Below are 16,623 nucleotides of genomic sequence, written 5' to 3' on the forward strand. Positions count from 1 at the left end.
TCTTGATCGGAGGACAGGAAAGACCGAGACAAGGCATCAGCTTTGACGTTCTTGTCCGCCGGACGGAAATGAAGAGTGAAGTCGAAGCGGGCAAAAAACAACGACCACCGGGCCTGGCGAGGATTGAGCCTCTGGGCATTTTGGAGATATGCCAGGTTTTTGTGATCCGTGTAGATAATTACCGGGTAGAGAGCCCCTTCAAGCAGATAGCGCCACTCTCCTAGTGCCAATTTGATGGCTAGCAATTCCCGGTCTCCAATGGAGTAGTTGCGCTCCGACGAGGAGAAGATTTTGGAGAAGAAGCTGCACGTTACCATTCTCCCGGTAGAAGACTTCTGGGTGAGCACCGCTCCGGCTCCGGAGGAGGAAGCATCAACCTCCAGGTAGAATTGTTTATTACAGTCCGGACGGTGCAGGACGGGAGCAGAGGCGAAGGCTTTCTTTAGGGAAAGGAAGGCCTCCTCGGCTTCAGGCGACCATATCCTGGGGTTAGCCCCCTTACGGGTAAGTGCAGATATGGGAGCAGTCCGAGACGAGAAGTGTGGGATGAAAAGACGATAATAATTAGCGAAGCCCAGGAATCGCTGTATCGCCTTCAAACCTTCAGGACGAGGCCATTTTAGAACGGAAGAGAGCTTCTCGGGATCCATTTGCAGACCTGTTTGGGAGATGACATAGCCCAAGAACGGAAGGGAGGTCTGATCGAAGAGGCACTTCTCGTATTTGGCGTAAAGGTGGTTCTGCCGAAGCCTAAGCAGGACCTGACGAACATCCCTCCGGTGTGTGGGGAGATCCGGAGAGAAGACCAAGATATCGTCCAGGTATACCACTACGCAGGAGTACAGGAGGTCACGGAAGATGTCATTGACTAGTTCCTGAAAGACCGCGGGAGCATTACAGAGACCGAAGGGCATCACAAGGTACTCGTAGTGACCGTCCCGGGTATTGAATGCCGTCTTCCACTCGTCTCCTTGACGGATACGGACCAGATTATACGCTCCTCGAAGATCCAGCTTGGAGAAGATCCTGGCGCCCTTGAGCCGGTCAAACAATTCGGAGATGAGTGGCAGGGGATATTTGTTTTTTACCGTAATGAGATTGAGTCCTCTGTAGTCAATACAGGGACGTAGCGAGCCGTCTTTCTTTTTGACAAAGAAGAATCCGGCTCCAGCCGGGGAGGTAGATTTTCGGATAAATCCCCTAGCCAGATTCTCTTCAATGTACTCAGACATGGCTCGGGTCTCGGCTGCAGATAACGGGTAGATACGCCCACGGGGAGGAGTGGTGCCAGGTACCAGGTCGATCGGGCAATCGTATGGCCTATGGGGCGGCAACGTCTCAGCTTCCTTCTTACCGAAGACGTCCGCATAGGGCCAGTAGGGAGCCGGGAGACCAGGTAAATTATCTGGAGTAGGCTGAGGGCGAAGTGGACGGACCGGAACCAGGCAGGTCCTATGGCAGTCAGGACCCCATCGGAGTACTTCACCGGACCGCCAGTTCAATACGGGTTCATGTGTCTGGAGCCAAGGTAGACCTAGCAACAAGGAGTGAGAAAGTCCGGACAGCACATGGAATGAGATCTCCTCAGAGTGCAGCATTCCCACCTGTAGGGTTATAGGTTCGGTGACGAGCAGGATGGTCTCCGAGAGAAGTCTTCCATCCACGGAAGCAACTGACAATGGCTCCGCCAGGGACTTGGTGGGAATATGGTATCTCTCTACCAGAGACTGGGCGATGAGGTTTCCAGCAGCTCCAGAATCCAGATGGGCGAGTTCGAAGAGACGGTTTTCTCCCCAAGCAATAGAGACCGATAAGGTCAGAGACGGAGAGGACTTACTTTTGTCTAGGACGACCTCTCCGAGAGGTCCTAGACACTGGCGTTTCCCGGCTTTTCCGGGCAGGAACGGATGAAGTGCTTCTTACTGCCACAATAGAAACAGCTTCCCTCGGCTCGGCGAGATTCTTGGCGAGAACCGACCATCTTGGTCTGGTCGACCTGCATAGGCTCAGGAGAGACGGAGGGAGTGACGGGTTGCTGAAAAGTAGGAGCTAGGCGTGGAAACCTCCTCTCACGGGTGACCTCTTTGGCACGCTCCTGGAACCGCAGGTCAATCCGGGTGGCAAGAGCTATCAGGTCATCGAGGGTGGTAGGAATGTCCCGACCGGCAAGTTCATCTTTAATACGGCCGGACCGACCCTCCCAGAAGACTGAAACCAGAGCGTCATTATCCCAGGCCAGCTCCGAGGCAAGGGTACGGAACCGTATGGCATATTGGCCCACGGTGAGGCTTCCCTGACGGAGGCGTAGCAGTGACGATGCGGATGAGGTCTTCCGTCCGGGTTCGTCGAAGACTTTCCGGAAGGCCGTGAGAAAGGCAGGCAAGTTGGACACCAGGGGGTCTCCTCTCTCCCATAGAGGATTTAGCCAGGCCAGAGCCTCTCCGGTGAGATGGGACATGATGAAGGCAATTTTGGCCCGGTCGGAGTTAAACTGGTGGGACAGGAGTTCAAAGTGCAGGGTGCACTGATTTATGAAGCCCCGAGCCTGAGCGGAGTCGCCTCCGAAGCGAGGAGGTGCAGAAAGCCGGGGTCCGGGGTAGGATACCATAGTGTTGGTGGACAGCGGAGCTGTCGGATTGCGAATCATGGCGCTGGCGGAGGTTGCTGGCGGAGCAGTCAGAGTGTCCAGGCGAGAATTGACATTCCGCAGGTGACCCAGGATGGACTCCTGTTGGGACCTCTGGCGGGACAGTTCATGACACAGGTCCGACAGCGAGGGAGCTTGGGTGCCACCGGGTTCCATGGCCCGAGCAAACTGTAACGGGTCTGGGAGGCGGAACCTCTGAGCTACTATACAAGGGGGCGGTCCTTGTAAGGGAGCGGGTGGCAATCAGGGATGACGGGCAGGCAGTCACAGCAGGTGACCGGGACAGTCTCTGAGTGGACGGGCTGGAGGTCACGGCAAGTGACCGGGGCAGTCTCTGGAAGAACGGGCAGGAGGTCACGGCAAGTGACCGGGGCAGTCTCTGGAAGAACGGGCAGGGAGTTACGGCAAGTGACCGGGGCAGTCTCTGGATGAACGGGCAGGGAGTTACAGCAAGTGACCGGGGCAGTCTCTGGGTAAAGGGTAGGTACGACCTGTGATGGCAGAGCCTCCGGGTAGGCTAGCAGGCAGATGGTAGATGTGTGCTCCCAGGTGAGCAAGCGAGAGTCTCTGGAATGGTAGGTGGTCACAGCACGTGACGGCGAAGCCTCCAGGTAGGCTAGCAGGCAGGTAACAGGTGGGTGCTCCCAGGTGAGCGGGCAGGAGTCTCTGGAAAGGCAGATGGTCACAGCACGTGACGGCGGAGCCTCCAGGTAGGCTAGCAGGCAGGTAACAGGTGTGCGCTCCCAGGTGAGCGGGCAGGAGTCTCTGAAAAGGCAGATGGTCACAGCACGTGACGGCAGAGCCTCCAGGTAGGCTAGCAGGCAGGTAACAGGTGTGCGCTCCCAGGTGAGCGGGCAAGCTGGTCCATAGACAGACTGACAGGAGTTGGAAGGCAGACCGTCGGACCTCAGGCTAGCAGGCAGGTGACTGGATATCAGGCAGGACAAAGGCAGCAAGCTGGCAGGAATCTGGCAGGTAACTGGCAGGTAACTGGCAACGGGACCTGAGGGCTGAAGCACAGGTGAGACACAGGTGCAAACAACATTGCTCGGGCACCTCCATTTTGGAGGAGGTGCCCTTTATATGGGAGGTCCTCCGGCAATTGGCCGGGGACTCCTTAGGACGGCGCGCGCGGTCCCTTTAAGAGAGGGGGAGCGCGCGCGCGCGCGCCCTAAGCACACTGCCGGGGAAGGAGCGCGCGCCGGAAGCAGCGGGGAGAGCAGCGCTGGAGGACGCCGCGCCAGGAGCGGGGAGGTGAGAGGGACGGCGTCTCTGCCTAGAACGGGGCAGAGACGCCGATGCTACAATAATATTGTTACATTGACACTTTTTTGTTTTTTTCTCACCTTCTTCTAAGAGCTACAATTTTTTTTAACTTTTCCTTCAACATAGCCATATGTGGGCGTGTTTTTTAGCGGGGCGAGTTATACTTGTGAATGGCGCCATACATTTCACTATATAATGCACTGAAAAACAGGAAAAAGAAATTCCCACTGTGGTGAAATGGAGAACAAAACTTCACTTTATTGCTTTTTGGGTTTTGTTTTTAAGATATTCAGTGTACGGTAAAAAGGACATGGCAGAAGATTCATCAGGCCAGTAGGATTATGAGGATACCAAAAGTAATTTTAATATTTTAGTGGTTAAAAGAAAATCAAAACTGTGTGCAAAAAAAAAATTGCTATTTTCAGAGACCGGTAACTTTTACATTTTTTTTGCCAATGGAGCTGTGTCAGGACTTGATTTTTGCGCTATTTGATGTCATTTGTATTGAAAGCATTTTGGGATAGATACCAAACTTGTATCACTTTTTAATGTATTTTTTAACAGAAGTGCGCCAACTGAAAAATGTCCAATTTTCTTTCTTCTTCTTGTTGTACGCGTTAATTAATTTTAAAATTTTGATGGGTCGATTTTTTATGGCTGCAGTAATATCAAATGTGTTTATATTTCTACTATTGTTTTGTTTTTTTAAAACTTTTTTTTAAATGTTACCCTATTTTTTGTTTTCCCTGTGGGAATTAAATCTGCAATCTGTTTGATCGCTTATTCTGTATACTGCAATGCTGCAGTATAGTAGAACATATTGAAATTGACATTTTCATACATTTTCCTATGAAGCCCAGCCTTTGGCATGAGGATCAAGATGGCAGTCACAGGGGCCTTCCTTAGGCCCCCAGCTGCTATGGCAACCCATCAGCACGCTGCATTCGCGTTGCAGGGCGGTCAATGGGCATACACCAGCAACCATTCTATATAAATGCAGCTGTCAGTGATTGAAAGCTGCATCTAGATGACTAAGTAGCTACAATCAGAATTAGATCATGTTGCTGCAGTTAGAAGCAGATGTCGGCTGTACAACACTGCTGGCATCTGCTTGGTATGGAATGGACTCAGCTCCTGAACTCACTGAATAAATACACACCCTGATTGTCATATACAGTTACCTCAAGGTGCTTGTAGGGGTTAAAGCCTAGTTGTCCTTTCTCACAAAACCTTTTAAAAGTGTGGTTTAGCTGCCCTCATCCCACACAACTTAGCAGTCTAATATGTTCGGCAACAGAATGTGGGTGGTCTCTCTTCATTTGCATTTTGCCAGCACTATAGATTCTGGAACTTCCTTTCCCTCACTTCTCAGCATAAATGAACCCTTAACCATTGTCCAATGACGTGCATTCCCAGAACTTAAAACTCATACTAACGATTGCTCTGTGTGTATAGAATTCTGGTTGACCTGTCTAAACAATGGTCGGCTTATCAAAGTGCACCACCTTTAAGGTGGCATTTAAATGTCTGAAAGAGCTTTAAAGAGGTTGTCCACTACTTTAGTATTGATGACCTATATAGGTCATAAATGTCTGATCGGTCGGGGTCTGACACCCAGCATTGCCGCCAATCAGCTGTTATCGGTGTCAGCGGCCGCCGGTCAGAAATACTCACTTTCGGAGCTGCTCCGTCTTCTGATAGTGGCTGCCGCAGGGTACTACACATCCACCTCCTATTGATTTGAATAACAGCTGTTCGGCGGGGGTGACTGGTGTCGGACCCCGACCGATCAGACATTGATGATCTATCCTAAGGATAGGTCTTCAGTGCTACAGTAGTGGACAACCTCTTTAAGTTTTGCTAATGAAACTTGTGATTTTATAATAAGTGGTCATGCCCTACCTGCTGGAATACTAAATAAAACCAGTTTCTACATTATGGTTGCTGGTGATATAAAGATGCTTTTAGATTTTTAACTGTTTTGTATCCTGTAAATATTCGTGTGTGGACTGCAGCCATTTATGCAGACACAGGTCAGGTATAAATACATTGCTGCTTTCTTATGTGCCGCTGTGCATCTTGGATCAGGAGCATGGCATTCTTGAGGCACGTTTGAAGTATACTTTCAAGATGGTGATTTGAATGGAATCGTGTTCAAAGCCTCGTAAGTGTATGTCTCCACATGCACCTAGTTCAAAAGCATCAAAAGTGGATTTCTCTGCTTGTACCCAGTTCAAAAGTGGGGATTAATTACCATACTTATCTGACCTGAAGAGTATCGCCGGATGTGGAATACTGTTTATTACGGGATATTTTTCAGCATAGAAGCTTTACTATTGGAGTCAATGCTCATTATAGATAAATAATGCACATTCATGGATATTTTCTATTAATATGCTGTACACTACATGGACAAAAATATTGGGACAACTACATATTACACATACAGAAGCTTTTATACATAGCCATTAATATGGAGCTGCCCTCTTATAACAGCTTCCACTCTTTTTCGACAAGATTTTGCAGTGTATCTGGGGGAAATTTTGCCCATTCATCCAGAAGAGCATTTTTGAGGACAGACACTGATGTAGGACGAGAGAGACGGACTTGTGATCTCCATTATTGTTCATACTAAGGGTGCTTGATGGGGTTGATCCCGGGGCTCTGTAGGAGCAATCAAGATCTCTCAAACCAAATACACACAACCATGCCTTATGGACCTTGCTTTGTGCACTGGAGAACAAGAGAAAAGGACCGTCCCGAAACTGTTCAAACAAAATCGGAAGCGGGCAATTGTCCAAAATGTCTTACTAGTTGAAACATTAAGATATACCTTCACTGGAACAAAGGAACCAGGGCCGTCCCCTGTGAAACAACCCCATAGTCCTATCTGTCCTCCACCAAACTTTATTGTTGGCACAATGCAGTAAGGCAGGTAACTTTCTCCTGTAATTTGATAAACTCAGACTATGAGATAGGAAAATGTGATTTGTCAGATGTGTCATTTGGCAGCACGTTTCCACTGCTCCAGTGGTGACAGCTTTATACCACTCCATCCAACACTTAACATTGTGCTTGGTCATGTAAGGCTTGCATGCAGATGATCAGCCATAGAAACCCATGACATGAGGTTCCTCATGCACAGTTTTTATTGTGAAGTTAATGCATTAGCTAGGTGCCAGATTTTATACACCTATGGTAATGGAAATAAATGAAACCTCTTATTTCAATAATTAAGAGGTGTGTCCTAATACTTTTGTCTATATAATGTACATGTAAGTAATATTTTGGAATCACAATATACCGATGTGAGAATCTGACAATTACACAAAGAGGACTGGAGCTACATATCTAAGTAAAGAATCAGACTTTTACAGATTAGTCCTGAACTAACTGAATAAAGCCTGCCTTACCTTACATATCTTGGACTTCCAAAAAGGACATTAGAGACCACTTTTTGCTGACTGTCTGTGACAGATGACGACAAGAGGGAGATATATTTAAAAGTTCACATCAATGACCAGACCAGGCCATAGATCATGGCAGAGGCAATATGGTGATTTATCATTTTAACTTAAAGCTGCACTGCAGCATGTTTTTTTTTTCAGCGCTGGAATCGCGCTTTAATTGTAAGCCCCCTACCCCTGGTCATATACTCATCCTCCGGCGTCTTCACCATTTTTCAGCACCGCTCCGGTCCTGTGGCGCGATCTTGTGACAGTAGCTTCTGACTGTCCGGAAGTCAGAAGCTAAGTCACAAGCTCTCAGTACAAGTCTATGAGAGCCAGAACGTGGCCAGAACGAAGTTCTCACAGACTTGTATTGGAAAGTGACCTCTGCACAGCTCCATGAAATGCTGGAGCTGCAGGTGAAGTAGTGGTGGAGGTGATGGTCTGCCCCTGATACTAAAAAGGGTTAAAAGTATGTACCTGAAGTTAGAACCTTCTGGGGCTGCAGTTTGGCCTAGGTAGGTTAGTTAACCGTAACAGCCGGCCCAGTAGAGGGAGGGAGAACTGAGTACTAGTGTCAAGTGAGGAAGTGAGGACAGTCAGTAGTTGTGCAGTACAGCAGAAACCAGCAGGCTCTGTAGGGGCTGCTAGGGTAGACATGGGCCTAGCATCTCGGACAGTGGATCACCAGAGAATCCCTCTGCAAGAGTCCCCTTAGCCGGCCTGGGAACCTCGAGATAGTCATCGGGGCCTGGGGGCACATTCTGTCTGCAAGGCTGCAGAAGAAGTCAGGACTCAAGCTCTCAGAGGCGGAGTGAAATGGGATCCAGATATACTGTCATAGGTGAGGAAGAATCTCTAGGGCTAGAGAAGAAAGCAACAGATGTTTCACCTAGATCAGGAACCAGGGCTGAAGTTGCATCTGGTACCTGTGGGACAGATGACAACCCGTTCGGCCTTATCCTTTATACCTGCCTGTAAATACTGCCAGTTACCAAGTAAAGTTCTGGTTGTTTTTATGAACCCTGTGTCCTCTGAATTGATTGCTGCCCTGGTTCCAGAAGAGGAATTCCTGGAGTCAGAAGAAGCTGGCTGGCCAGAAGTAAGTGGGAAATACCACATATACTGCAGCACACCAAAGCGAGGACACACTTTGTCTGTAGGGTGCCAAAGCAAGCATGGGCTACAGCTTTCCCTCAACTACCTCTTTTTGGCACCTTACACAGGCAGGTCACTGTTCGCCAGAGACCGACCGGAGCAGTGGCGAAAACAGATGAAAATGCTGGAATTTGAGTATGAGACAGGGGGCAGGGGACTTACATTTAAAGCACCACTCCAGTAGTGCAATAAAAAAAAATGTTGGAGTGCATGGATGAGGTCACTTGATATCAATCAATGGTTAACAGGAAGCCATATTATTAAACAAAGATTTGCCGCATCTGATGTGTGTAGTAACTTGATTGCTAATACAGAGTATTAGGAATATTAGAAGATGTTTTAACGTTCTGTGGCTTTTATTTGCCGTGTCTGCAGCATATAGAGGGGTGATGAAACTTTCTTATTTGCAACTTTTGCAACTATATATAGATGCCAATATAGTGGTACATGTGAGGAACAGAGCTCTGGAAAAATAGCATAGAAGCTTGGGAAATTATTTCTCACAGCTTTCATTTCAAATACATGGAAGTGGGACAGTCTGCACCATCTGTAGTATGTACAAAGGATACTCTAGCTCCCCAGCAAGATACCAAATTATAGAAACAGGTCAACGTGGCTTTATTTATAGTCATCCAATACTTCCAATATGAAGGCCCAACACTTTAAATGTTTCAAACTTCAACACTTGTGCAATTTTTTCAAAACTTGTTTTTTTTTTGGAGCCCTTGGGTCGGCGTCGTAGTGTCAATTTTCTGCCATATTCTCTTGTCGCAGCTGTGTCACATTCTGGATCTCGGTGAGGCCCATACTCAAACCCATTTTTCCTGTAGGTCACACTCAACTCAAGACTTCTTACCCACTAGCATCTAATGACAGTCACACCAGTCGTTGTCACCTGTCATTTGGTTTCAGAGAAGTCTGCTCTTGAGTTCCTGACTCTTTCCAGCCAAAACCAACAGTGTGTCTCTCCTTTTTAAGTCCAAATGCCACCTGTCTCCTAGCTGCCAGACTTTTGGATTTCAGTGTAGCTGTCCCTAGTTTGGGAACTAGCCCACTCCTGCTTGTGGAAATATGGCCTGCTTCTGTATTATTCTACACTACAGACACAACACTTTCTCTCAGCCCTGGTCACAGGTATTTTGGCTGATAAAGCTAATCAAGGCAAGTATGCATTCACCCTCCTTTCCTGGCTCCTACTTTCTCTCAGGGAACATTTTTTTCTATCAGGGGGTTCTCTTTCCCTCTCCTTTTCAGGTGTCTGGTCTCCTACACCTGGGGACAGTCACAGAGGCAATCTCTGGTCTCCTACACCAGGGACAGTCACAGAGAAAATCTCTGGTCTTCTACACCAGGGATTGTCAAAGAGACGATCTTTGGTCTCATACACCAGGGATAGTCACAGAGAGGATCTTTGGTCTTCTACATCAAGGACAGTGACAGAGAGAGTCTCCCTTCTATAAAATAGTGTAGCAAACTGTTCAAGATTTAACCACCACTCATCGGCTCGACTTTACTCAACAATATGTCTCTTTATCACTGCACAGGCTCACCACAGCAGATTCTGCATGAAGTGAAGCGACCCCCTAAATAACCTCACTCACATATTGTCTTCAAGCCTCGATCGGTCTCCAGGAAAACCAATGTTAACTCTTAAACTACTGCAGCATTAGCATGACTCTGCAGTCCCCACAGACACACAGCACACACAGAATGCAGATGAATGGACGGACAATTAAAATATAGACAAGTGCACTGAGCATAAGTCGACGTAAAGACTGGAAACACACAAAGCTCACAGGTCATCATCTACCTGTGGTATTGCCTTGACGTGGCAAGAAAATGCAATCACACATAGAAATATATACTGCAAAAGAACAATGAAAAAAATCATAGGGTCAACATGCTCAACACAAGAATAACAGCCCAGTGGGTAAGAGGGTGGATAGAGTCCATCTTCACTCTCTTATCTACAGACCACAGGCTACAAAAAACTGAAACTTGCGATTTGCTGATTAATTTATTGGGCAGTTGCAAAGGAAAAAAATATTATATTAGTAAGCTATTCTAATTATTCTTAAATATTCTATGTTTTCCCACTTAAACAATGTATTTTTCATTCTCTTGTTACTGTATTTTAGGCCCCTAAACTGGAGGAGCAAAAAAGTAGCAGCCAGAAAAATAAGGTAGGTGGATAACGAGCAAAGATGTAACACTGATTTTTACTGGTATCATTTACTCATCCGAATGTGACTACATTCATGTGAAACAGAAAAAATAATTGTTAATGCTCCCATCTGCTAGGACCTGACTTGCCCTCTTTGCTGGTTTATTCCTGATGCCAGTTTGTATGTTGGGTTTAATCATTTAGGATTCAGTACATTTGCATAAAAGTAGCACTTTCATAGAATAAGATGAATTGATAATATGATACTATTGGATAGGTTTGTGCATTGTTATAGGTCAGCGCACGCATAATGAAGTTGAACTGTGCCCGTATTTCTGCCAAAAATCCCCATCCACCCATCCAATTTCCAGAAATAACAGCATCAGAGGCATTCATTGGGCTTTTGTGCAATCAGTCTAAGCCGTTTTTTAGTGAATTTATTTTTCAGACAAAGTGAATGCGAAACTGAAGAAAGTATCACATAAGATAGTTTTATCTTTTTTTTTTTTCAATCCATTTTTGTCAGATAAAAATGCGGAAAAAATAGCATCAAACTGCCCAGTGTGAATAGGACTTTAAAGGGGTTGTCCAGTCTGCTGTAAAAAGTTTGCATCTGCTGTAGGACTTCTGGCGCACCACATGGCACCCATTCAAAGGCATGGGCACATCTCTTTGCAGCCAGTCTGCTCAGTGTAATGCCTAATGAATGAGGGTTCCCTGCAATCCAAATCCCCTAATATTTGGCAAATTATGTGGATGGTAAATCCACTACATGTTGCAGTAGCCGCATGTGGATGAGACTACTATATCTCATCTACGTCCTGCAGAGAAAATCCACAGTGGAAACGGACAGATTTTAAATTTGCAGCATTTCAGTTTATGCTGCTTATTTTACCACAGATTTTACCCTTTGCAGACGCCTCTCACCCAGCCAAACCATATCTCACACTTTGCACTGATGAGGGACAGCACCCCAAAACACAGTGTCTGCTAATTGAGGTTCTGGTTTGGCTTTTATCCTAAGTCATGTGACAAGGCTCATTAAAGGGTCGATATTGACTTTTAGGATTGCTATTTCCAATAGGTGGCACTAGAGTTCTAGTCCTCTTCCTCTCTGAAGAGGCAATTTGCATATTTAATTTCCCAGAGGAGCATTGCATGGCTTAAAAGTCTCCTCAGATTGGCATGTCAGCCCTGGCATGTCACTCTTCACAAGGATAAACGTTACCCCTTAGAACCCTTTGCAATTCAAAGTTTATAGTTGGGGCAATCCTTTTAAGGGTTTGTTATGCCATGAGAGTGCTGCAGTCCATCATTGGCGGCTGATTGGCTGCAGCGTTCACGTGACATAATAATGCATCAGCAGACACAGCACTGACATTACTGGAAAGATGCTGGTTTAGAAGGTGTTTGTATTTAACAAGGGGCACAGATGCATTTAACCCTGCTGTTCTGTTCGGTCAAAATGACCGAATTTGAAATTTGATATTTTTTTAAATATTCATTATGCGGTTCTGAAACTTGTTGTTAATTGACTTTTCCTCATTTGAGGGGTTCTTACTATGGGTATTTTTTTTTTGTTTACTTTTTGCTCCACTTTTTTTTTACACTTGTACTGTTCGGTCAAAAATGACCGATAGCCTTTTATACTAATCTACAGCCATTTTTTGAGTAAAATAAAGGAGTTATAATCTAATTTTGGACAATATATTGCATCTACTACTATTTATCAATTTATCTAGGTCCTTTTGGTCCGTGCAGATTTACCCATACATACATTTTCAAATTACGATAAAGCCGATGAATTCGCTTCCCGTATAGTTATGTGCAAATTTTTTTTCGCCGTATCTTATTTACCCTGCTGTTCATATAGAAATAGTTCAATTCAGTTGTCAACATTTCACATTGTAAATGAAAAGCTCAGGCTGGTAGAAGGTCTTCTTCAGATGTCATAAAATATACTCCAGGTCCTACTAGGTACGCTATATCAAGAATTGATGACATACGATCTGCATTCAAATTGTTCATAAATATAACCATACAAAACATCATAATACAAATGACAAACATTGAGGGACAACAAGTTTATGGCGAGAAATGGAAGAATTTCGATTTGACAGCTCTAAATGCTTTCATAGGTTTACTACTGTTAGCAGGAGTGGACAGATCTTATGGTGAAACAACCAAAAGTTTATGGAATTCCGAAACTGGTCGCCACATATTTAGGGCCACAATGTCTCCAGAAAGATTTCATGAGATTTCAAGAGTCCGTCGGTTTGATAATAAAACCAATCGAATTGAAAGAAGAGCCACAGACAAACTTGCCCCTATTGGAGATTTGTGGAATAAATGGGAAGAGATTCTACCAATATATTATAATACTGGTGAAAATGTGACTGTAGATGAACAACTGGTGTCATTCAGAGGTAGGTGCCCGTTCAGACAGTATATTCCAAGTAAGCCTGCAAAGTACGGCATCAAAATATGGACTGAGCGTTCATACGCTGTAAACGCTCAGGTATACATAGGAGAAAACACTGGAGAAAGAGCTGAAAAAAATCAAGGTGTGCGAGTAGTTTTGGATTTGACACCCGGACTCAAAGGACAAAATGTTACATGCGACAATTTTTTCACATCATACCAACTGGAGCAGATGTTGCTGAAAAGAAAATGACCATGCTGGGTACTGTTAGAAAAAATAAGCCAGAACTGCCGCAAGGTATCCTCAGTAAGAGAGACGTTCATAGTTCTATGCATTATTTTACTAAGGATACAACAGTAGTTTCTTACGTTCCCAAAAAACACAAACTGGTCATTCTGATGGACACAATGCACCATGATAGTGCAATCCATAATCGAGACGACAGAAAGCTGGACATGATTTTACATTACAATGCCACAAAAGGGGCAGCTGATACTCTAGATCAACTCATAGGCACTTACACCTGTAAACGCAAAACAAATCGATGGCCAATGGTTGTTTTTTACAACATTCTTGATGTGTCGGCATACAATGGTATGGCGTGAAATACACCCAAATTGGAACAAAAATAAACTATATAAAAGAAGAACTTTTATAGAGGAGTTGGGAAAATCACTGGTTAGCCCATATATCGAAGAAAAAAAAGTAACACCCAGAGATGATGGAGCGGCAGCCATTGTCCACAGGATCCAACAGCAAGATAAAGAAAGTGAACCAACGGCTTCCACCGGCACTGCTACGATACCCACGGCTTCCACCGGCACTGCTACGATACCCACGGCCTCCACCAGCAACGCAACCAGCCTAAAACGGAAACGATGTGCCTTCTGTCCAACACCAAGTAATCACAAAACAAATGTGATATGTTGCAGTATGCAAAGTACTTATGCAAAAGACATGTAAATTATACTTGTGACGAATGCAAACAGTAAATCTAGCACCGTGAACCTCATTTACCGTTATATATAGAAAAAAAATGAACTTTTTTTTATTATTTTTTTTTAAAAATATATATTTACATAAAGTTTGATGTTATAGTTTACAGTTATATCAAGAATATTTTTTTTTTATGTGCAAATGTGCAATATGCATTGAATATTGCAATAAGGCCATGTAACATTTTTTGATACAAAAAAAAAATAAAAATTAAGTTTTAGATTTCATTTTGCATTTGTTTATGAACAACCATGTTCACATACAGTATAATAATGCAACAGGTATTCAAATAAAACACTTGAATTAGCTAAAAATCAAGACTTTAATAGATACGGTCAAAAATGACCGGAACATTATAAGTGTTTAGTAGACCCGAACAGAACAGCAGGGTTAAAAATGTCCACGTTTTGGACATCCCCTCTAAAGTTTAATAGTCTTTAGGTGCTTTTTTTCTCTTTTGGAGCTCAGTGATATTCCTCTTCCACAGTTATAAATGTTTGTCCTGATACAACATTGGAGGTGAGCTGGACTTGTCTTTTTTGCCAGCATTAATAGCCTGGAGGCCTTTGGGAAGTTCAGATAAGTAGAGAGATCCTTTATCCATCCTAAGAACATGGCGGCGCCATTAGATATTGTGAATTCCATTTTTTATCTTTGATCTCCTGTATTATTTTGCTGCTTGCAATAACCTGGGCATTGTTATGCGGTGACCCTGCCTCTGCTCTGCGGGTAATGCAGCCATTTTAGCAGTCAAATTTTATTTTGGATAATATATACCCTGAAGTCATCATTTATTTTAAAAACTACATGTCCACATTTGCCGTTCTTCAGTACAAGCGCCGGCAAAACAATGAACTTTGGAGACTCCATAGTGGTCCCCACACTGGGACCTCTGCACTATAAAATCCAAAATTTGCTTTTGAAAGGATTATAATAGGGCTCCTAAATATACCCCCTGAGCAATTTCTATATTTCTCTGAATCATCAGCAGTGAATGTTGTTTTCACAGAGTCCTCAGGGTAGATAAAAAGCAGGCAGCACTTCTTTCTCCACATTACTCGGCATGAGCAGCATGAAAGCAATAAATCCTTCTCTTCATTATATCCACTATATCCGGCACTTACATCTCAGTTCATCACATTTCTCAATGAGCAGCACAGAATGGAGGCAGATACCTCAGCCGATCATTACACAGATGGATTCAGGACAGCTTTAAATATCTTCGTAAGGAATAGAAATGATCTTCTTAATATTCAGAAATATCCACAGTCTTTGTAAACTTATCCCGGCTATATTGCACTTAAAGCCAACGCTAAGACATATGAAGCACTTTTAGACAAATTGAGATTAATGGGTCAACTTCCGACCCATTTTTGACCTTTTTTCCAAGACAGTTTATATGTCCCGAGGTAGGAAAATTGACAAAAAGGAATTTTCACTGATCTGGATGAAAAAAAGCATTAGCGATATGCTGCAAGTGGGTTAAAAGTGGGTCCATCGGCTGCTTACAAATATCATGGCCTGTTGGCACTTGAATTGTTACATGCTGGGCTGTCCAAGATTATGCCAACTCTGAAGGGTTCCTGTGGGTTAACATTTACAGTACTGGTCAAAAGTTTGGACACATCTGTTTATTCACTGGTTTTTCTTGTTCTTGTTGGAATGTGGACATTGCAGATTCAGACAGAAGGCAGCAAAACCATAAAGGCACAAATATGGCAACTAGGAGTAAAGAACAACCTTAAAGGGAATATGTCAGTAGGTTTTTGCTATGTAATCTGAAGACAGCAGGAGATAGAGGCTGAAACACAGAATTCAGAGATGTGTCACTTGTCAAAGTGCGTCCTGTGGTTTACTAACTGTGAAGGATTTATCACTAAGAGATTAGCATTGCCGGACTAGTCCGGCAACGCCCCCTCCTGTGATAGGCAGTTCACTGTCTATAGACTTTGTGCATGGAGAGCCTGGTGTGGGCAGGGTTAGCAATGTTGTGGGTGGGTTAGCTTTCTCTGCTCTGCTTTATTCTACATCTAAAAGCTGTCCTTGTGTGAGAACGGCTGCACCCAGTAATGTAAACTATACATCGTTGGATTCAGCTTCTCTTTGCCTACATCAGGCTGGACTCAGATGTGATAGCAAAAACCTGCTGACAGATTCCCTTTAAATTCCTCAAAGTTTTACTCTGATGACAGCTTTATAGACCTTTGGCATTCTCTCAAGCAGCTTCATCAGGTGGTCACCTGGAATGGCATCAAATGAACAAAAGCTCCACGTCAAGAGTTCATTTGTGGAATCACCAGCCTTCAGCAAGTGTTTGCAACTATCAGGTGTGTTTTGCAGGGGCAGTGTTGGTACACAGTTCCATACAGTGCTGAGCCCTATTCTATAACTGTTCTGAGTCAGAATATGGCAAAAATCACTCAACTAAGAGAAATGACATTCCATCATTAATTTAAAGGAAATCTATCACCATTTTTTTTGCAACCCTATCTGAGAGCAGCATGATGTTGGCTCAGAGACC

The 16,623-nt window shown here is 44.5% G+C and overlaps 1 protein-coding gene across 11 annotated transcripts in view; it reads left to right on the forward strand.

Annotated features, from left to right (window-relative positions):
• RAP1GAP2 (RAP1 GTPase activating protein 2) overlaps positions 1-16,623 on the forward strand; it is a 1,112,678-nt gene that overhangs the window by 957,406 nt on the left and 138,649 nt on the right. For all 11 annotated transcript variants that reach the window (XR_012298693.1, XM_073667801.1, XM_073667807.1 and 8 more), the window contains one exon: positions 10,659-10,703. Coding sequence is in view for 10 of the 11 variants with exons in the window: in XM_073667801.1 (XP_073523902.1) it covers positions 10,659-10,703 (45 nt within the window). In the remaining variant the exon portion in view is untranslated. The remainder of the gene's footprint in view (positions 1-10,658; positions 10,704-16,623) is intronic.

Source organism: Phyllobates terribilis, unplaced genomic scaffold, assembly GCF_046119375.1.
Source record: "Phyllobates terribilis strain yellow unplaced genomic scaffold, ASM4611937v1 Scaffold_2__4_contigs__length_985480577, whole genome shotgun sequence".
NCBI lineage: Eukaryota > Metazoa > Chordata > Amphibia > Anura > Dendrobatidae > Phyllobates > Phyllobates terribilis.